A 21,701-nucleotide genomic window follows, 5' to 3' on the forward strand; every position below is an offset into this window, starting at 1 on the left:
AAAAGGAAATACCGTACTTTCCTATTATTCCTCTTCTGCATCACAGGATCAGTTTCACCCTAGAACACAAACATATTTTCTCCTGTGCTAACAGGAATAATGAAGCCCTTTTTCAGAACATGCCCATTTCCACAACAAAAAAATGCATGACTGCATGCCACGGGATCTCTAATCATCATTACATCTCTGCTAATTTAGTTCAGTCTGTCTTTTGTTTGCTTTAGGGCTGCCACGATTAGTCGACTAGTCACGATTACGTCGACTATCAAAATCGTCGACGACTGATTTAATAGTCGACGCGTCGTTTGAAGCTTTGTAAGATCACAAAAGACGCAGGAATAAGTAGTAGGATTTAAGAGTGTAATAACGGACTGAAACAGAAGATGGCAGCACTGCATGTACAAGGATGCCAGCTGCCGTTACACTCCGAAGAAGAAGAAGCAGCAGTGTCCCAGAATTCATAGCGCGGCCCTGCTCAGTTTTCAACAATGGCGGCAGCTAGTTAGTTTTAATATTACTCTTATTAATCTTTCTGGGTCACAAAATAAACGTTTAACATATTTTCAGGCGAGAATGTAGCTGTGTAAACCTCAAATATCTGCTCAGTTTATCAAGACACTGCATATTTTCAAAAGTGCTCCGACGTTTTCGGAGACGTCTGTTACCCACTAGCTCGATAGCTAGCCGGGGGCAAGGCTCACTAGAGCCCGTGAGAACACCGGACTCCCGGCAAATCGTTTTCAAACCCACCACTGTCTTTCGCTACTCAGGTTAAACATATATAAGTCAGTTAGATAACTTAAAAATGTTATTGTTTGGCCTTTTTTTTTTTTTTTTTTTAGTATTTTATTTGTTCCTGAGTAAATCGGTTTGGCTGAGATTAAAGTTATAGTTTATACACGACTGAATAAACGTCAAGCAGACAACTGATTATCAGAAGTGTGAGATGTTCGAGAATATACTCCGGTGTCCCGTTATATTTTAGATAGCAAGGAGTTTATTAAACTTTACCGAAACAATCTGTAAAAATCATTAAATTGAATAAACTATCATCTTGTCTTTATTTTTAGTTAGCACATACCCTAAACACTTAAAACTGTAAGCTAATGTTATATAAGAGCAGATGCTGCTGGTGCAATAAGCTGTACGTTTTACGTCCAATGGATGCATGATCCGATTAGTCGACTAATCGCAAAAATAATCGGTGACTAGTCGACTATCAAAATAATCGTTTGTGGCAGCCCTAGTTTGCTTTACCATTAGACTGAGGTTGCTGCTATCTGAAGACAAACAGACCTCATGATCATGATACGTAGAAGCGATGTGCTGCATGCACCTCGAAATTTTATTTCTACTTATAAAAAAACCCATCATCATTACATATTTGATTCAGTCAAGTCTGCCGCTATAAAAATTCACCAGTTACACAGCAAGTCAAGTGTATTGAAGACCTAACTTTTTACCCCTTAAAAGCCTACTAAGACTATGCCTGGAGGCTCTTCTCTGAACTGAGCCGCTTCTTTCATATTTCAGGCCGGCTTATAGAACAAAATGACTGAGCTTCCATCAGAAGTTAGCGAGGATAATCTCTGCCTATGCAGCTATCCTTGAAAAAAGTCCAGAAATTTATTCTGTTAACGAAGAAAATATCACTACTTTGTTCCATGTGCACAAATGTGTAAAGTGATTTACAGTAATGTTTTAAAACTAGACTTTGAGGAAAAGATTAAATCTCTCATTTCTCTCCAGTCATGGGCTCATTTACACATATGATCAATACGCAAGTAAGAAGAACAAACATGCATATATTTATTCATTTTAGTCTTTTCTTTCACTTAAAAATCTACTTTTTAGTGGAAGATGGAACCCTGTTGTTGGAGCCGTTTCAGCAGTGTACAAAAACGACCTTCTTCAAACACGACAAGAGGCTGCCGCCGTAAACTAACAACTTAAGAACACACACAACAACAAAAAAACTCTAGCCAACTCTAGTTGAGTTATAATTTGTAGACAGCACAAATGGCACAAGCATTTATGCCACTCTGCAGTCGCCACACACCATATATTAATGACCACCAACAAAGACACTGAAAGGCCCGTGCTGCTGCTCATCAGTGCTTACAAATCTTCATTTGAGCTGAGAGGAGCATTAAAATACTGCACTAAGTGCCTAGCAACCCACTCGTCATCCTGGGGCAGTAATTGTCCCTCATTAATGATTACACTATTCATAAACTTTAGAATTGTACACCAATGTCGCTTTATTGCCCCTTTCTTTTATTACATTAATAGAGCACAATTAGTGACAAGCCTCTATCCACAATAGCAAGTGAACTAAGTACAATGCGAAACATTTACAATGGCTTTTATTGCTATGGATGCAATAAAATATTATGTAAATTTATTTTGAAAGCCTTGATATTACACAAATTATTAATTAAATGGCTAAAAAAGGTTAGTAAATATTATCAGCTTGTTTTATAGCCTCAAAATCTAGGTAAAATGTTTAGAAAAAACTGGTAAACTTAAAAAAATAAACTACTCTTATGCTGTCTTTACCCTATGTTGCATTATATAAGCCAGTTTAAATATCATATTACCAAAGAAAATCATATCTGAATTTGATGTTCTAGTGATCTGTGCTGTGGAATCACATATATATGGCAGTTTTTTCATTGTACTTTTATTTTAAATCAAAAGGAAGTGATGGGGGAATATGCAGAGCACATCCACAAACCCCACCCCAGCCATCTATAGACTGAGAAGCCAGTTTCTGAACTGTAACTTAATATTTTCTTAGTATGTAGTTCCTTACCTGCACATTTTCTCTGAGGTCTGTGGCCTCCCTGAGAGGCTGGGTGGAAGCTCTGAAGAGCTCATCCACTACTTTGATTCCTGTGGTCTTGGTTGTGGTGTACTCCCGGGCCTTCCTACTCTTCCTGACAGATATACCCCTCTTATGACCCTTTCCTCCACCACGTCTGTTGGTGATGGCCACGTGAACAAACAAGGTCGTGTTGGGTAAGAACTCTCCTGTAAGAGACTGCAGAGGGACATGCCTATAGCCTGGCTGTAGGCACTCAAATGGGATGGTGTACTGGCCAATGAACTCATCTCCGATGTAGTCATCGTCTAGAACCACAAAACGCAGTACTGCAAGTTCAGGTAAATTAATCTGGAATTCAAAACTCTCATCAAAAATAGGGTTGTCACCATTCTGAGACACAGTCTTGGTTCTTTGCTCAGCACAGTCAGCTGGTATGCCATGTATCTCCACATATATGTAGGGCTCCACCACATCCCCTTTAGCAGCAGAACCACGAGGCTTGGGAAGATTCTGCCCACTGATGACTTTGATGTGAAGAAGCTGTGCAGACACTCCTGGAAGGGAGTCCCGAGCATTGGCACTAAAGTAGGACACCTCCGCCCTCATAATGGCTGGCCGTAAAACATACCCACAGTTGCCATTCTGCCTGAACCACCCTAGGTTGAGATCCATCATCAGGCCTGGAGTCTGATAGTTCATGGCCACAATCTGGCAGCCACATTTCCAGAAATCCTGGGGGTTCATGTTGCTAGCATCAATCCTCATGGGAGTGGGATATACCCTGGAGAGGAAGCGCTTGTTATAGCAGACAAATTCTTCTGGAAACTCATTAGCAAACTTGTTTGCATCTACCTCATTGAAGGAACATATTTCCCAGTACTTTTGTTCCCTCTTAGAGAACTCAAAGTCCCTGAACTGGACTGACTTGCAGAGAGATACAAGATCAGACAGCTCTCTGCACAGCCTGAATGTCTTACAGCCCAAGCCATTCAGCTGGTCTTTCTCATCAGTTCCCACTCTTTGGGACATTTCCAGACCCTCCTCCTCATCTGTCACATCCCCTTCAGCATCAGTGCAGCTGGGTGGCAGCTTCTTGCCTTTAAGGAGGATTTTACCTTTGAGTTTCTCAGGAGAGGGTAGGTAGTTTTCCTCCTTGTTGGGTGAGTCAATATACAGCTTGTCCCCGAGAATCTTCTTCGTGTGCTGTGCCATGACCCTCTGCTGGGGAATGCAACAGTGGGTCACTAAGCAGAGAATAAGGGGGTACTCAGAGCTCTCAAAAGCATATTGGTTAATAATGTCCAGAACTTTAGAGAAAGCTAGCTGTGAGGCTACCGAACTGCCCACATACACTACTGGTTCATTATCAGGGCCATCCCATACAACTACTTCAATGCTGCGACACCCCATCCTCAGAGCTCGGATGTAGCTGCTGATGTCTGACGAACCCCAGAAATGGTCCTCCAGAAGGGAAGCATTATGCGAGGAGTTGATGTAGTAATGGGAAAGAGGCTGAGTCATATCCTGGCATACACGTTTGTGCTGGGGGTCAAAAATGTGGCATTCTGAGGACAGGAGGTAGTGTGTAAAACCGTCAATGGAGAGGTAGCCTCTCTCCCTGCCTTCAGCAGATGGCTCAAATTTCTGAACAATATCCCTGCACATGTCCTCTGTTACTCCTTCCACACCCTGCTCTACCTCTACAAAAAGCATCAGATCTTTGCTGTCAAGATATTCCTTGTTACTGGAGAACTGCACCAGCAGGAAGAAAATCTCTGGCCGTGTGCATAGCTCACAGTAGGCCTCAACAAAAGTGTCCAAGTTAATTGCCTCTCCGTACTGGTCTTTAGCTTTCTGGAGTTCTTTGAATTTCAGTTGTATCCTAGACTCTTTCATTCCAGGGTTGAGCCCCTTAATTATCTGGGTGGCTCTGAATAGGTCTATGTGTCCTTCCTTTTCCACATCCGCTAGCTCAAACACTGATCCAATCCAAGATGTTCGTAGACTTTGCTGACTCGGTTCCACCATATCCACAGTGTGGCGGCCATAAGACACCAGATACCTCAGGCCCATCACCCAGGTGCTGACAACATCTGCTGTGCTAGCCACTAAGTCTAAGGACTCGTAGTTATCCCCATAGATGATCGAGAAAGCGCATTCATCAGGAAACTGATCAGAGAGACCATTGCTGCGGAGAACAGGAGTTTTTTTCCCCAAACGGACCTCCTTAATGCTCTTGATTTCCAGTTTAGCCTTCTCTGAATCTTTCTTGGATGGCTCCCAACGCAACCAGTGCATGTCCGGATCCAGCAGGAAGTAGCGGTTGTACATACGCGAGTTGGAGCGCACCTTCTTCATTTCACAACCCTCCATCATGAAGGCCATACAAGCAGCTGTGCTGTTGATCTTGCGGTCGCTCGGCATCGAGCTGAAGGATACCGTTTTCTTCCTCACCTGCCTCTGTTTGGAACCATCCTGGGAACAAAATGGGGTAGGGAAGAGTTGGATGAGAGAAAATGTTTCATGTTAGATATTATATGTGAATTCAAAAGCAGAAAGGAAACAAAAAGATAGCATTATGTCTATAGTTAAATATATCTATATGTAGATATGTAAATCCACACTGAATTAAATGAAGGAAAATCCCATACTATAGCTGCTAAAAGGTAAAGACAGACAACAACAACAGCACCACTTCCATCTGCTAATAATTTAAATATGACAAACTATTAAATTTTAATAAGTTATTACTAAATATCCATCACACATTAATAACTCTAAATCACATATTAATTCTGATTTAGTAATAACTATTTCAAATAAACATTTTAAGAGATGAGACACAGTGTTGGACGGTACGATGGTATGATTTCTCTCATAGGAAAACCCCAGAAGTTAATCTGTTTTCAATCTTCTTTTGTACAATATAGAATCTGAGAGAATGACAGACTGCAGTGAGACTTTTAGAATATTGGTGCAGAATAATTTGAAAAGGAGACATCGCTCTACACAGCCCCGGGCTAAATTTTTGTAAGTTTTAAAATAAAGCTTGCAAAGTAAAGTAAAACTTGCAAGTAAAATGCAACTTGCAAACACCACCTGCAATGACATGCCTGAACATTTTCAGCTTTTAGGTCTGTTAGTCTAACTGGTGAGAGTACACAGCACTGTCCTATTTCCACACAGAGCTGTGGTTAGCTAGATAGCCTGAATGCACATGGCCTGGTTTAAAACTTGGAAAATAGGCTTGCTGAATAATGCATAGCACAAACAGTACATTAAAAACCTAAACCAAGCCACAAATTACTGTTAAAGACTCTAAACACAACACCTTTGAGACTCTTTCAAAAGGGCATTTCCATTACTACAGAGCAATATCGGTAGCTATGGTTTGTTTAACCTCCAATAGAAGATAAATGTAACCAAAGCCACTTAATTTGACCTTGTCTCTTGTGTCTTCATCTTTTTTTTGTTTTGTTTTTTGGAAAGCCAGAAAGGGCAGCCACCCTCAGGGCATCCCCTTAACACCCAAGACAGTGACTGCTTGTACAGGCCTGATAAATCTCCCCAAAGCGTGGTCCAACTTTAGCCACAGTGAAACACCTCCGGATTATCCATCTTCCACCTGACAGCCAGAAGCAGATGATGCATAGCAACTCATCACGATTAATGAGCACCATTTTAGGCAGAGCTGAAGAAATGACATGATCATTACTCCACTTGTGCCCTTGTTTTATGACCTCTATCTCATTGTCCTACACATAAGCACTCAATATCATAATGTCAAAATCTTTAATTCTTCAGTGCTTCTGAGAATACCTCCTGGATAAGTTTAGTCAGTGATCACTGATCTTACCAGATGGTGTGCTTTAGCCCAATCATGCCTGGACCACCCAGGTCAAAAAGGTTGCTTGCAATGCGTTAAAATAAAGCTAGTATTTGTGTTATTCCCCTTGAGATACACTTGCATGCAATTTCTGTGAGAGTTAGTGCCAAGAGCCACAGGCACATGGAAATGCATGGACCCGTGCCAAGACTGTAAGGGTAAGACAGTGCTGTTTGGTCAGTTTGTAGCTCCAAATTTTTTTTACAGAGTAATATGGGCTCATCAACCACTTCACATAGTAGATAAACGGGCCAAAGAGTTGATTCTGTCCTTAGATCCTTATTTGTCTTGCGTTCATTTCCTCCAGTAGATCATTCAGCCCCATCCATCATAGGAGAAGCGGGAGATAAATCTGGAGGCCATAATCAAGAGCTCACATTTCAACCCAAATGTCATGCACTTTATTTTGACGAGCACGGTCCTTTCACCTCATGTGACAGAAAATTACAGCTACCACTCTAGTCTATTTTTAAAAAAACAGACTGAAAGACAGTTGGTCTCTCCCTTGGTTTGCTCTTCATGAGCTATTTGCAAAATCAGCCAGATGGACATGAACATTAACTGGGGTATTGGGAATATGACTGAAAGCAGACTGAGCAAGTGGTTCTACGAGGGAAGATCTGTTCAGGTCTGATTATTTCCAGGCCTTCTTCAGGGAAGTGATGTAGCCACAGAGGGTCAAAGGCTATAAGGGTAATCTAGTGTCTCATTAACATGCTGTTACAATTAGCTGGACAACCAGACAAGACAGCATGCTGTTTCTCTTTGCCCCTCAATCAAAGCTAAGCAGCAAAACACAACTGAAAACAATTCTGCTTTTCATAGGATTAGTAGTGTAGTAGTAAATGATTACACACTAGTTGGAAATGATAATATAATAGTACATGCATGACTAACAAAGTTCATGGAAAATATTTTTGTTAATTTAATGATTTGAACTGCCTGTTTACAATTGTTTAAACCTTCTTTCACTGTTTCTTGCGCTCTTTTATTTCTGATTCACATATTTTCTCAGATCCCCTTTGGCCCTGTGTTTCTTTATGTACGTGTGTTTATGTGTGTATGCTTGACTGCCTGTTGTTGCTGCTATGGTGATGTTGGGGTATTTTGGTAATCTTCCACAGCTCCCACATTCCCCTTTCTATTGAGGTTTCTAACGTGACATCATGTGCCTCTTGCTTGAAAGTAGTCTGTCCTGTTGGATGTGACACAACCAGCAATTGCTAGGATAAAATGTGTACTTCAGCTGGTTGACAGAGGATTCTGAAGGCTGCTGGCCACCGAGAGGTGGGTGAAATTGGTTGCAAATAAGTTACTTTACCAGACACGTCCTAGTAATTGATTTGGTTGCTAGTTGCTAACAGATTGCCACAGTTGCCTGTAGTTTTTCACGTTTGTCTGCGACTACTAGCCAAGGGGTAGTAAAACCTGAAAAACAGCAATGCAAACAAGTGCTGCATGTTGCATAAGGCACAGCTTTTACTTTGAAGGTAAATGGTCTACAGTTCCAGTTTGTGTTGCACTTTTCATAATTTCACTAGAGCTCAGAGAGTAGCTGGCTGCTGTTTGCAGACAAATCCACCACCTCCATTCAAATTACAACCGCGCAAACGATCAAAGCAGTTATAACAAGTACGTTTTTGCTAACCAGGTGGCGAATATGGATTTTTCCCTAGCAACAGATGGTTGCCAGGGGTTTACTGACCAGTCTGTAGGGCTGTGTGACTCAGCCTTTAGCAGCCATTTTCCCAGTGACTTCTACCAACCAACCATCCAGCAACTTCTTGCAACCGCTTGGGGAATACCCATGTTTCTCTCATGACCAGTGGTTAACAAATGCATTATTACCTTGACATTGCTTTGTCACAGGTCCAAAATGTTGAAGTTAATGCCACATGGTTAGTAGTCACATGTCTACAAAACCTCAATGGGAACACCAGGAACTTGAGTCTTGGTCAAATACTTCCTGATGGAAGGGTGAGATGAGTGTTTCAACACCCCCTGAAAGACAGTGGTGTGTCACGCTCTCTCGCTTCTCTTATCATTGTTTTCACACTATGACACTGGGCACCATAAGCAGTGTGACTGCAGAACATAACTCCAGGGAGGCAATTAATGGAAAAAACTCTCTGTTCTCCCAGGTAACAACAGGCTCCCAGGTTGCCTGTACACTCCAGTCCCCTATTGAATACTTCACATCAAAACAATAACCCTTCACTGTACTGCTGTGTACAATAGATGCAATATATTAACAGATTTCCTGTCTTTGCATAGTTTTTAAATCTTTATATTTGCAATGGCATATAATCTATAAAATGTATACAGTCCATCTCCTTTGCTTTTCTGTACTCTCCCACTATGATGTGGAAGCCGGAAAGCAACATTATCAGAGAGATTAATTCCTCCTTTATCTCCACAGACTGGAGTGTTTGTGTGTGTGCTCAAGCAAAATTAAAAAGTCCTCTTCCTCCAGTTGTTTGTGTGGTGGCATGATCCACTTGACTGCTACCACACACACTCACATCCTCCAAAATACAACACTCTAGTGTGTCAGGCGAAAAGAAAAAAAAACACAAAACCAAAAACAGTTCTTGTCTCCATCACTAGGTTTGCAACAGTTAAAATAACCAAAAAGGTTAGGAGTTCAGCTAATCCTGTTTTTAAACACATGACTTTCCATGACACTTTAGACATACTGCTCATTTTCACTAATGTGGCCCACTTCCACCCCATTCTAGCAAACCTCCAACTATCCTACTTCCTCCAGGGCTGTATTGGCCGCTTGCCACTCACGGCTATCATATCTCAACTCTAAAACAGGTTTGCAGAAAGTATTCAGGCATGGCTCAGTTCTTCTCGCCTACAGAGCTCCAGTGTCATTTGTGTGTGTGCAATGAGAATCCGCGAAATAGGCAACAGGGGGGCGTGGGTAATGGGGAGTGAAGACAGAACAGAGCAGAGGCCTCTTGATGACGTGCTCTCCAACATGTGAGTCACAGTATGTGTGCTCTGTTTGCCAGCATGTGTGCCTGAGGATCATAGAAAACGAGCCGCAGGATCAAGCCACATTACACAGCAAACGCACACATTGACATGTCAAACACAAGCGCAGGTATCGCAAAGGCACATGCTTACTGTTTCAAAGTGCCTAGGGTGAATCTGAGTAACTAGGCAAAATTTGTCTTTGTCACAAGGCACATTTATTTCCAGTCTTTATTCTAGACAATCCCAGCAGAAACTAAATTAACAGATGAATGTGATAGTGTAACCGTGGGTTATGTCCAGCAAGACCAACACCATTCCGGGCGGAAGCACTAGGTGTTAAAAAATAAAGAGCACTTTCACCGCAGAGGATTTCATAAGCCAGTGAGCATGGGTCTGCTTGCATGAGGTAGGTGAGAGGTCACAGTCAGTCCCCTCCTCAGATGTAGGCTGCCCGTCACCCCCCCCAAAAGCACCGCAGTGCCTTCTCCTTCCCTACATCCTAGATAGTTATTTAAACTGACGTCTGAATCCAGAGCTTAGGGCAGACATCATTCAGCCTCTAACAGACTCTATCCTCTGTTATAGGCATCCACAGGGGAAAAAAAGGGAAAGTGAAAAAGGGGATAAAATGGGCCAAAGCTAAGACAGTACATGTGAGATGGAAGGTGAAATTGACAGAAATTGAGAAAGAAAGATGATTTGATAATGTTAACTTTAATTTGTTTAGATGTTTTGGCAACGCTGTGCAACCTCAGCGCCAGTTAGGCAAATTAAATCTAGCTGAAAAACTGACTCCTAATAGGAGGAAAGGAGATAGAAAGGCAGGGATTGACAGATAAATAAAATGCAAGTAACATTTTGCCTTGGCAACATGGTATTGTTATCTGTCATGCCAATAAACCATCTTGGAATTGAATACAGATTTGGAAATAGGAAAGGCGAGAAAGGGATGGAGAGAATGAAGAAAAACAGACAAGGGAAATAGAGTGAAAAAGAGAGAGAAGCCGGGCCCGTCACTGTTTGTCACAGTAATCGCTAATGTGGCCGAGTGCTTAAAATCTCACAGCAGTGGTCTTAGTTGCACATTGCGAAACCCACTACACCATCTTAGTGAGTGTTTTGCAGAACACGAACATAATGTGTGAATAGCCGAGAAAATTCAAGGTCTGCGAGGGAATGCGAGATGCCTGAATTGATTGTGTGCAGACGTACTTGTGTTTGTCCTAGTCCACAAATGAATTTACATTTTCATCCAGGTGGTCCATTGTGTTTGACACTTGTTGTGCCTGGAATGTAAAGCTTAGTTTCTTCACGGTCAGATAATAAGTGGAAATCCCCCAGAGAACTCTGAACAAGTCAGAGCCCACCGAATCGTCTGACTAATTACTGGCCCACAGAGAAGAAGAAGTCAATGGTATTGAGCCAGGGACCACAAAGAAACAACACAAAAATCACACCAATTGCTGCCATCTAGATACTTCAGTCACAGAGCATGTAATGTGTCTCTTTTCCCTATCATACCATTATCACCTAATACGATCATATCTGAATCCTTGAACATGTATAACAAGTCCATAGACATGTACAGTGTAATGTTCAAGGATTTTGCTGTGGATTTGGTGAACACTTTATCACACTGTGCAAGTCACTGTCAATCACACCATGCTCATTGACCCCATACAGTTTCTATAACTCTGCATTATCAGTTTGACCAATTCTAATAAATGTATTTATATATTAATTTGTAAAACCATGTTAGAAGGTGCACATATTTATTTTGTGCACAGCATATTTCACATCTCTGTTCAGGATATTCAGGTATAGGTATAAAGTGAGAGAAAGGTCCTCCATAAATCACCACCTTATCGTGCTGAAGGAGTGTCCGAGTGATCCCAGGCGCTATTTCAGCACAAGATCCCTTAAGTCTGTCCAGAGTGTGGACCAGTTCCAAGTCTGAGACTGGTCAAGCTACGCTGCCACCCTCACCTTGGCCATGAACTCTTTGTATTGACCAAAAGAAAGAGAATGGATGCAAGCTTCCTCTGAAGGGTGTCTGGAGTCTCCCTTGGAGATTAGGTTAGTGGGTGAGAAGCTTGGCTATACGGGATGGCTTTAGTGTAGAGCTGCTACTCATTTACGCAAAAGAAGCTAGTTGAGTTGCTTCAGCCAACTTACTAGGGCAGCGGTCCCCAAGCCCCATGCCACAGACCAGTACCAGTCCGTGAGTCGTTTGGTGCCGGGCAGCGAGAGTTGAGGCTCGGGTATGAAATTTATGGTTTTCAGGGTTTTTATTGTTAACTCGATTTCCCTGGGTCTTTTCCCATGATGTAGTTGTGTGTCTTATTTTGAAAGAAATATTTACGCGTTACCATAGCGACCAGAGAGCATTAAGGGGCAGAGAGGAGGATTTTACTCTCAATGTTGTTGGTGCATTTCAGGAGGAAGCTGCTAATAAACGTACACAATTACACAGTGAATTCGCGTTTATTATCATATTTACAAAATACCACAGTTTTTGTCTTGGTTGCATCATTTTTTTTTTGTTGTATTTATCCGCAACACCTTAAAGGCCGGTCCGTGAAAATATTGTCTGACATTAAACCGGTTCGTGGCGCATAAAAGGTTGGGGACCACTGGACTAGGATGCTTACTAGATGCCTAGATTAGTTGTTTCAGGCAAGTCCAAGTAGAAATTCAATGTCCCGAGTGATTATGTAAGGTTATGTTTGTAATTTCATGGAAGCTGTGTAAAATAATAGAATAATCCTTGTGTCTGGTGAGGGCGGTGGGGTGCGTGGGAATTGAGGGGATAATTGCTCCAGTTAACTGCCACTGGATTCTCTAACATCACCAGACCAGCATCCACTCCACAGTTTTATCTTGTTTAGCAGAGCATGTTTGAAGGCTTTTTATCAGCTCATGTTCACAATTTTTATCTTGCACCTCCTCTGTTGAGCACATTGCCCCCATTTAACTAATATGTCTGAGTGTCCCAGAATAGAATGTGCCAATGGAGAACAGGGTTCTAATATTTAAAAGACTATGCACAAATTAAATTTGTTATCTCCTCATGCATCCAAATTGACCTCTGCATACTGAAGTGACAGTGATAGAAAAATAGAAAAACTTTAAAGAATTATTTCTCAGATATCCTCATAGCAGAGCAACTATTCTCTGATCGCATTATACTGAAAGCACCAAAAAGGACAGGGGAGATTTACTCGTATTTGCCTTGTTTTTGTTTAGCCAATAGTTTAATGCTTTCATCTTACGCTTGGATTAGTAACTTCCTGTGCATTTAAGATCACGACAGTAGATTTTATATGGAAAAACAAGCTGATTTAAGTTAGGAATCTTATTTTGTGCAGTGCTTCTTTAGGGATGTTTGTGTTTGAATAAAATACACAAGGCTAATTATTTTCCTAATAATTCAAAGGCTGGTAGAACTGCACAGCTCAAGGAGAGCTGGGTCACCTTATTATAATAAAATCATGGAAGCAAAAAAACAAAACACAAAGGGATTTGCAAGGTATTAATCCCACAACAGCCGTATGCTAACAAACAGAGCTGTGTGCCAAGCCCATCATGCAATCACTACATTAGAACCACCAACGTCAAATTTAACTAAGTTTAATACCCCCTTGTGGTCATTATTGCCTAATTAAACAGTTTTGTCTCATTCCAAAGTATTCCTCTCATTACGTTCATTACCACGGTGTTTTATCATTTCTCCAAATGGTCTTCAGCCACAGGCAATTGTTCTAAGCTGTGTTGATGTAGAGACAGAGATGTGAAGGCTGTAGGGGAGTGTGACATGAAAGTGTGTTTGACTAACTTCTGATAATGGGCAATAAAGGGATATTAGTTGATATTAGCCTTTCAACACTTGGGTCTTGTTGTCAGTCTCCTCCTTTTTTCTACCGTTTGCCCTTTCACCTCTAACAGTCGTTCATGTTTCCACTTTCTGTCATCATCATTGCATCTCTTGGTTCACAATACATTTTTATCTGGTCTTAATCTGCTCTTTCGCTAAACATATCCCTTCATACAGCATCAACAAAGAGATCAAATTGATACTGGGAAACAATTAAGGTCATTCTAGTGGTGTGCTAAATGTTTCCACCCTGTGGAAAATGATCTATCACTTCCTCAATAATATCTGACAGAGGCAGCTGTTTTAAACCTGTTCACAGTGACTGGTTTGCCTCAGCCTCAGGCACAGCAAAAAGGGGAACCCAGAGGAATTCTTTTTGGGTGCATGCGCGCATAGACAAGCACACAGGATGTGGAAATTTGCCCATCCTCTTTTGTTTTCTCTCAGCATGTCCGTGTAAGACTGCAGCTCACTTTGAACAGGAAGTGAGAATGTTAGAGTGGCTTTCAAATACAATAGTATTAAACATGGCCTCTGATCCACTTCCAAAGAAACGTTGAACATACTTTTCCAAAGCACTGACCACATACAGCCTGTGGTACTCAGTGTTGCAGTTTGGCTGAGACTGACATGTTTATCACACCCAGACAGAGGAAGCTGAGGATGAGCAGGAGGCTGATTAACAACAAATGTCACGCTGCCAGTCCCGTGCTATCCACGTCCACAGTATTTACCCTCTACTTCAAATACAATACTCCCGTGAAATGACAACCAGCCATAGATTACAACCCTCCAACAAAGAGGAAAATAAAAGATGTTAGTGAAGTGTACAAGAACCAAAACATTGCCTCTCAGCCAAAGAAACATCTGTTACAGTTGAAGGAGCTGTTATGACATTTGCAAGTCTGAGCATACAAATAAAACCAGCACAGAACAACATGACCAAAAGTTTCCCAAAGCTTAATTGTCGTCTCTTGGAATTCCTGCACGAGCATCCTCAATACTTCAGTCTGTCGGTGTGGTTGGACAGGCATAACCTTGACTGCCATCTGCATTGCAGCGACTGGCAGAGAGAGAAAAGTGCCCCCTCCTGCCAACAACGAGCTGTGCTGCAGCAGCATCAGCAGCAGCATCAGCAGCAGCACAGGACACCTCTACTACACTCTGCTCCATTTCACGCCCTACACCTCACCTGACATTTCCCCTCTTTTCTATTCGCGAACAGGACAAGCAGGAGGTGGGGATAAAGAGGGAATAGCATCATGCACTGTCCTCTGAAAGATGCTCCTTAGTGTGATATGCAGACTAAAAAAGAAGGACCTATAAACACACATCACTACAGCCTGTCCTTGATAGCAATTCTCTTCCTGAGGTAAAAATGTTAGAAAAAAAAATCACATGGGGTACAAGATGTGCAATCCATAACCGACGCCTACGAGGTTCTGTTTTTTCTTCTACGCCTCCTCATATACACCTACACAAACACACTTTACTTCATTGTTAAACCCACTTATTAGCGCGCAGTTACACACCTGCCTCCATGTGCAGCACACTCAACATTCAAACACCCACCATGTATGTATTTTAAACATCCAGAGCTGAGAAGCTATTTAGATGCCGGAGTAGAGAAAGAGGATAAGGAGGCTAAATTTGGCGTGTGTTCAGTGAAGTCCAGTCACCTGTGTAGGTGCAGAGGACTCTGTGTGGGTGGTGGAGCAAGCAAGCTTACTATAGCACAGCACACATAGAGACGTTGGTGAGCGCTGTTGTTTTTTTTCCCAATCCCCCATCTCTGCTCAGCATTTGGCAAAAATAAGACGATGTCTTTGAGCAAGCTTTGATCAATGATGCATTTTCTTTCTGACACATTCCACGCCTGCGTCCGTGAAGCCCACTCAAGTCTATAAATAATCCCCGTGAGTCTGATCCTTGGCTAGGCTCCTTCTGTCTCGTCAAGAGGCTGGCAAACCGACTCATGGACTGTTCCAGGGCCACTGTAAAAGAAAAATTGCTTGCAATCTACACCCGCTTATCTTTGATCTGCTGGATGAAGAGCCACCTTCTTTTTACTTTGATAATCATTCACCATTGCACTTAGTTAATCATACTTGAGGATGAGGATATCAGATATGATTACGTATTACATAAAATATAACCGACTCAACTAAAACTTAGTGCTTAACTTAATGCTACCTCAACACTGTTGCAGACCGAGTGACCTCTATCCTCCAACACACCATAAAAACTGATCAGAAAATGAGGGCACAGGAAAAAGCCCAAAGCAGAGACCTGACCTCCAAAATCCCCAGATCCCAATTTGATCAGGCTTCAGCACGAGCCACTGAACAAGATCAAGTGAGCCACAAAACCCAAATGATACACTACCAGCATCCTGGCTTGTGACAGTCTCCTGTCCGTGCCTCTTGTCTGTGGGTCAGACAATCACGCACTAATAGCTGCAAGAGCGCTTGAAAAACACAACTGTCAAGCCCAATACAGTGCATTTTTTTTGTTTGACTACACTCCAACCATCCACCAGGTTTTAATTAAATTTTATTTGGTAACCATAGACAAGCAGGCAAACAAACATCACTAAAATCTTTCTACATCATATATACCCATATAGTTATCACTGACAAAGAGTCCTCTCATTTAATTACAGCTTTCATTTAAGGAAATGAATATCTTGGAATGACAAGCAACACATATTAAGCGCTGGGAACCGAGTTGACGCTAAGATGAACAGCAGTTCTAAAAGCTTTTTCTCACAGCAGTGGAGACAAATCTAGGACATGGGAGGAAGTGAGCATGTTTGTGTAAATGCAGAGTAAAGAGAGGGTACAGGACACGTGAGGAGAGTGGTTCAATGTGCCCACTTTGCAGAGGAGCTCTGGTTGAAGGTGACCTTTGTGTTTGCCTGGAAATTCTGCAGCGAGGACAATCCAATCTGAAACCAGCTTGGTGGAATGGCACTGGTGATGGCCTGGCTGACGCACGTCACAGGTGAAAAAACTGAAGGTCTTTTGAATCAGGAGGAAAGAAGGTGGTTGATATGCATAGAGACGAGCAGGAGAATTGTAATTCCTATTTTTAGTAACGGCCTTACTTTACCGGGAAGAAGAGGGGGGAAGTCAGGATTCCCTGGGAGAGAACTGAACAGAAGGAGGGAAGATGAATCTGATGAGGATGTGTTTTTTTTTAAAGCACAGACTAATAACAGGCATCAATATAAACGCAGGAAAGGATGTATTATTGTTACTAAAGGTCATGTGAAGGTTAATCAGAGAGGGGTAACAAAAACATGGTTAACTATTCCACTGTCTTGAACTGAAGCACGTTCTGTGTATTATTGTCTACAATCAGCATATTTTCCTCAGACTGTCCTCTTTTTCTGACACATGGGGGACGCAACGGGCCCCAAACAATCACACACAGTTTAATCTTATCACGGGAATATCGTGCTTGGCATATAAACTGTTGTTTAAAGGACGCGGGCCTTCTCTAAAATGAGACCACAATATCACTGCGTTTTCTTAATGGGTCACAAAAACGGTCTATTTGGAAATATTTCTCTTTATGTCTCAGCATCTTCTCTTGTCTTTAGAAAACACATTGAAATGGCTCAGATTTTCAGCTTATGTGTTTGTTTGACTTCTGAACGCTAAAGCACCACAGTATGAAGATCCCAGCTGCATATCCATCTTCCCTTGCAACTTACTGAATAAGGAAAACTGAAGTCTGTATTGAAAGGGAAACAGCATCTAGCAGTGTGATACTGTAAGTGAGTGGTGCACAGTGGCTGTATCACAAAGAGAGCTTTCTCTTGATGCGGTTGACTGTATGGCTCTCTGTAAAGCACAAGAAACCTTATACACCCAGAGCCAGCAGCTAGCAGAAGCATTAGCTTAGTAGGGATCAATAAGGTCGGGTTCTGCATAAAATACACGGAATTTCCTCAAATTCTATTGCAAAAAAAACAAAAGTATATCTCATCTTTGGTCCATTACTTTAGTGACTACTTCACAGCTTTGTCACACTATTCTCTTTGCTATCTTTAGACACATAATATCTGCAGTGAACAAGCAATTTTTGTCAACTGATATCATATCTACAGATTGGTCTTAGGGGAGGAAAAATCTCTTACAAAAACATAAAAATCAAGTATTAACAGCGCAGTGATAACTACAAACAGAGATTTCAGAGATGACCAGCATATACCTGACTATTTTGTTGAGCTGTGATATGCAAACAACTGTTTAAGGTTTACACTTAAATCTATGACCATTTAAAAACCTGCAGCCACATAAATAACTTCTTTAACAAGGCAGATACGGCAATCTCCCTTTAGCTGAATGAGTTCAAAGCTGTAAAAAACATGTTGTTTTTCGCATCTATTCAGCTCTTCCAGCTGTCAGAATTAATGGATCATTCCTGGAAAGCTAGCGCTTCTCACCAATTGACAATCTGACTGGGAAACTACAGCCCTATTTTAAAGCAGCTCATAAACAAAGATGGAGGTCTTACTTAAAAACCCAAAGCGCCAGTATTACTCACATCTCTCCAAGGACACTTTTATTGTGCATTTGTTTAATTACTAAGGAAAGGGTAGGGTGTCCTAAGTCCTTCAACAAGAAAAAATAAAGCAGTAAATAAAGCCTCTGCAGTGGGCGCATTGACATATTAGGGTGGAATGTGTGGGTGTTACAAGGGCAGGGAGAGGGGAACCAGGGTTTGAGCAGCTGTTAAGGACTTTGGGGGGTTGCAGGTTAGAGAAAAAAAAATCAGCAGGTAAGAAAAATCACACCACAAAGCACAGTTAATCCACATAAACATGATCTTCTTAAAGTGACAAATCCTAAGCTGTAGCTGAATAAAGTTTCAGCTGAAGGATCTAGCAATTTTTCTGCCCCGAGAGACGATTACATCTGCACAACATCTACAGTATGCTTACACACGCAAGTGAATGAAATTCCTAGGTGAGCTTGAAAAATCAATACTCTTACAGTGCATGGTTTAGGGGCTGACAGCATCACACTGAAATGACCAATCTTCTCTAGTTTATTGAACTCCACACCATTTGACGTCAGTGCACCAGACCGTCATACACAATGTGGGTCCTATGGGGCACTTTGCTTTTCCTCCCGACTTCGCCTTATGTTTTGTCTTTCTTACTTTCATTTCTTTTCCGGGTCTAAACAGCTGCATCTGCAGTATGCCTCATCCTCAGCAGGAGCTAAATATGACCATCATTTGTCTTGTGTTTTTGTTATTGCCTGTTCAGTTTACCAGAAGGCCTTCAATCACTGGGCCGTGCAAGTGGAAGCTCCTTTGTCACTTCCTGCACAAAGAGCTTATTGTGATTTAGCGTGCTGCATCCTTGAGCATCCTGGCTGATTTACTACATTTATTAGGGACAACAGCCAGCTCTGCACTACTCCACTGTATAGGCTTAGTGTGCAGGAGGGATTTAATACAATTATAACAGTGCAGCAAAGTGATAACACTGAGAGTTTTACTACATGGTAGAGGTGTATGCCTGGACCTTCCTTTGCTTCTGCCTCTGTTTATCTGTTCTTACTGTTTGTCCTCTTTTTGCGCTGTGAGCGAACTGAAGGACAGTCGCACACAGCAAACAAAGACACTTGCAAACATGCATGCACCACACAATGCAAATGCGCCACAACTAATCTGATCAAACATTAGGCTGATAGAAGAGACAACCAGGTGCATAATCCTGAAGAATGGCATCAGTGAGCAAACATAATGTTGAAGCTGAACTGAGAAAAGAAGATTCAGTATTCACTTTCAATGAAAAATGAAAATACCACATGCATATGTATATTTAATCCATGTTTTTCAGTAGAGCACAGCAGGGTGTACTTGCAGAACTCCTCCCCATCAAACACAGATTTGATTTTTTTTTTTTCATGAGCTACAAGTGTGAAGTGATGTCAAAGTTGACTAAATATGAACCATGATTACAACTGACTGCCAATTTCTTGAGTATAAGTAACTGAAAGGCCTCCCTTAGGGGCGCTTACATAACTGCATCCAGATTTTTATACTATTCACAAGTTTTCCTGTGATAACTGGGAAAATATTAGCTGGAAAATGAAACAAGATTTTGCAAATACATAAAGTAGAATAGAATAATCCTTTAATTGTCCCACAAGGGGAAATTTGGTTGTAACCAAAGTAACCATGTGGTGTTCAGCATACTGTCAGCATGTAGATAAAATGATAAAGTTAAAAATGGAGGGACACTGACATATGTTGCTTTTCCAGAATCTATAAATAAAAAAAGGTAAAAATTATAATACAGGATATGTGACGGGAATTTGAATCCATGTTTTGCAATTAGTCCAACACAGATCAGTCTAACAGGGAAACCCCACGGTGGGTAATCCCAGGAAAAAAAACATTCAGGAGGAAAGTCAAATGTTAATAAATCCCAACTAGCCTTGCAAGACGGAAGTTTTAAAAAAAAAAGAGAGGTGATGAGAGGTTTTGTTTTAAATTTAGTCTATCGACTGTATGAATTCATAAAAAGTTGCATGCTCACTGCACACCAGAAAGCTTGCATAACATTTTCATCTTTCATAAATATTGTGAGACTGTATATACAGTTTAAGCATGCACAGCAAGAAACAGAGGCCTGCTAAATATTTAAGATAATTTCATTCTTAATAAAAAAGAAACCTTTTGTTAAACTCACTCTAAGAAACATAGCATAAAAAAATTTAATGCTTTAATATTTGGTTTTATCTTGAAGAGTTGTGAAGTTCGAAAAGGGAATAACCCATTTGCTGTGACTTCTTTTACATAACTGTGACGAATTTTAAAATGTGCTTCCTTCCTGTTAAAGCAGGATATTAAAAGAGCAACAAATAAAATAAACAGTGTTGTCACACTTAGGCCAAAAGATTTATTAATTAAAACACTTGTGAGCCAAACTGATGGCTTTTCTGCCAAGGCAAGAAAAAAAACTGAGCAGCAGTGCAGAGACTAATCCACCGATTCTTTCAGATACAATTATGAACATATCTTAAAAAAAAAACTCACATTAAATAATTTGATACATTTTTGACGTTCGCTTTATACAGTATATGCTACATATGCAGTTGCCAGATTATTCTGTGCACATTATTAAATTAAGACATTGCTGTAAATATTAATGCTGTTATGTAACAGTTTAGTGATCAACTTACTTGTTTCTGTGCATTTTGCTCACGCCTATATATAAATGTGCTTCATTTGGGGAGGTTATGTTGATTGTTTACTGATGAGTTGTCATATAGTTCTTTCACAGTTGCTGCCGGTAAAAACTTCAAAAGGTCAGCTCCAAAACATCAACATTTATTGTTAGTGTGTTTACTTAAATGTGCAACTCCAATATATATGTAGATGCATATAAATGAAGGTAGTCTAAATATTACCGCATGATAAACTGGCAACTTGATGTAGCCTAAGAATAAGCCATTATGTACTGTATACTATGTACAATGCTGTATATACAGTGGTATCTTTCTGTTTATACAGCATTTTTCCAACATTTCATTCATCTGAAATGTAGTCAAAGATGTACAATGAGGTTAATAGGGTGTCTAAGTTGCTTAGCAACTCAGTGATGTCTTTCAGTTGTTAATTTACACTCAAAGCCACCAGAAGAAGGAACCGCTATGATCCGACACAAACAGGCGGGAAGAGGAAATACATAAACAAATTGCCAATAATATATTCTCAAAAAAAAGAAACACTCCTCACTGTATGTCTTCACAGTTCACCATAATTGTCCATGTTCCATATTATATATATTTAAAATATAGAGGCGTTAACGACACAGAAATTCTACTGGCAACTATGAAATGTATGTGCCATGCCAAAATGATTAGCCCTAAAGTGTCACATCACTGATTCTACACATCAAAGCAGTTGTAGGTGATGAGCATCGATGGAGCCCAACTCATCTCGAGTAAGAGATGACAAGACGGGCTGCTCTGCACCACTCGCTGAGCCTTGTGTATCGAGTTCAGGAGCTATGCAGAGGCGTCCTGAAGGACGCTGATCTCGGTGTGTACTGCCAGTTCACAAGGAAAACAATGGACAGAGAAATGAGTCATTTTTTTTTT

At 41.0% G+C, this 21,701-nt stretch overlaps 1 protein-coding gene across 1 annotated transcript in view; it reads right to left on the reverse strand.

Moving 5' to 3' along the window:
- si:ch211-210g13.5 (inactive phospholipase C-like protein 2) overlaps positions 1 to 21,701 on the reverse strand; it is a 68,884-nt gene that overhangs the window by 24,204 nt on the left and 22,979 nt on the right. Inside the window, exon 2 of the mRNA XM_031729891.2 lies at positions 2,816 to 5,302. Coding sequence (XP_031585751.1) covers positions 2,816 to 5,302 — 2,487 coding nt within the window. The remainder of the gene's footprint in view (positions 1 to 2,815; positions 5,303 to 21,701) is intronic.

The sequence above is a fragment of the Oreochromis aureus genome, linkage group 4 (assembly GCF_013358895.1).
Source record: "Oreochromis aureus strain Israel breed Guangdong linkage group 4, ZZ_aureus, whole genome shotgun sequence".
In the NCBI taxonomy this organism is placed as follows: domain Eukaryota; kingdom Metazoa; phylum Chordata; class Actinopteri; order Cichliformes; family Cichlidae; genus Oreochromis; species Oreochromis aureus.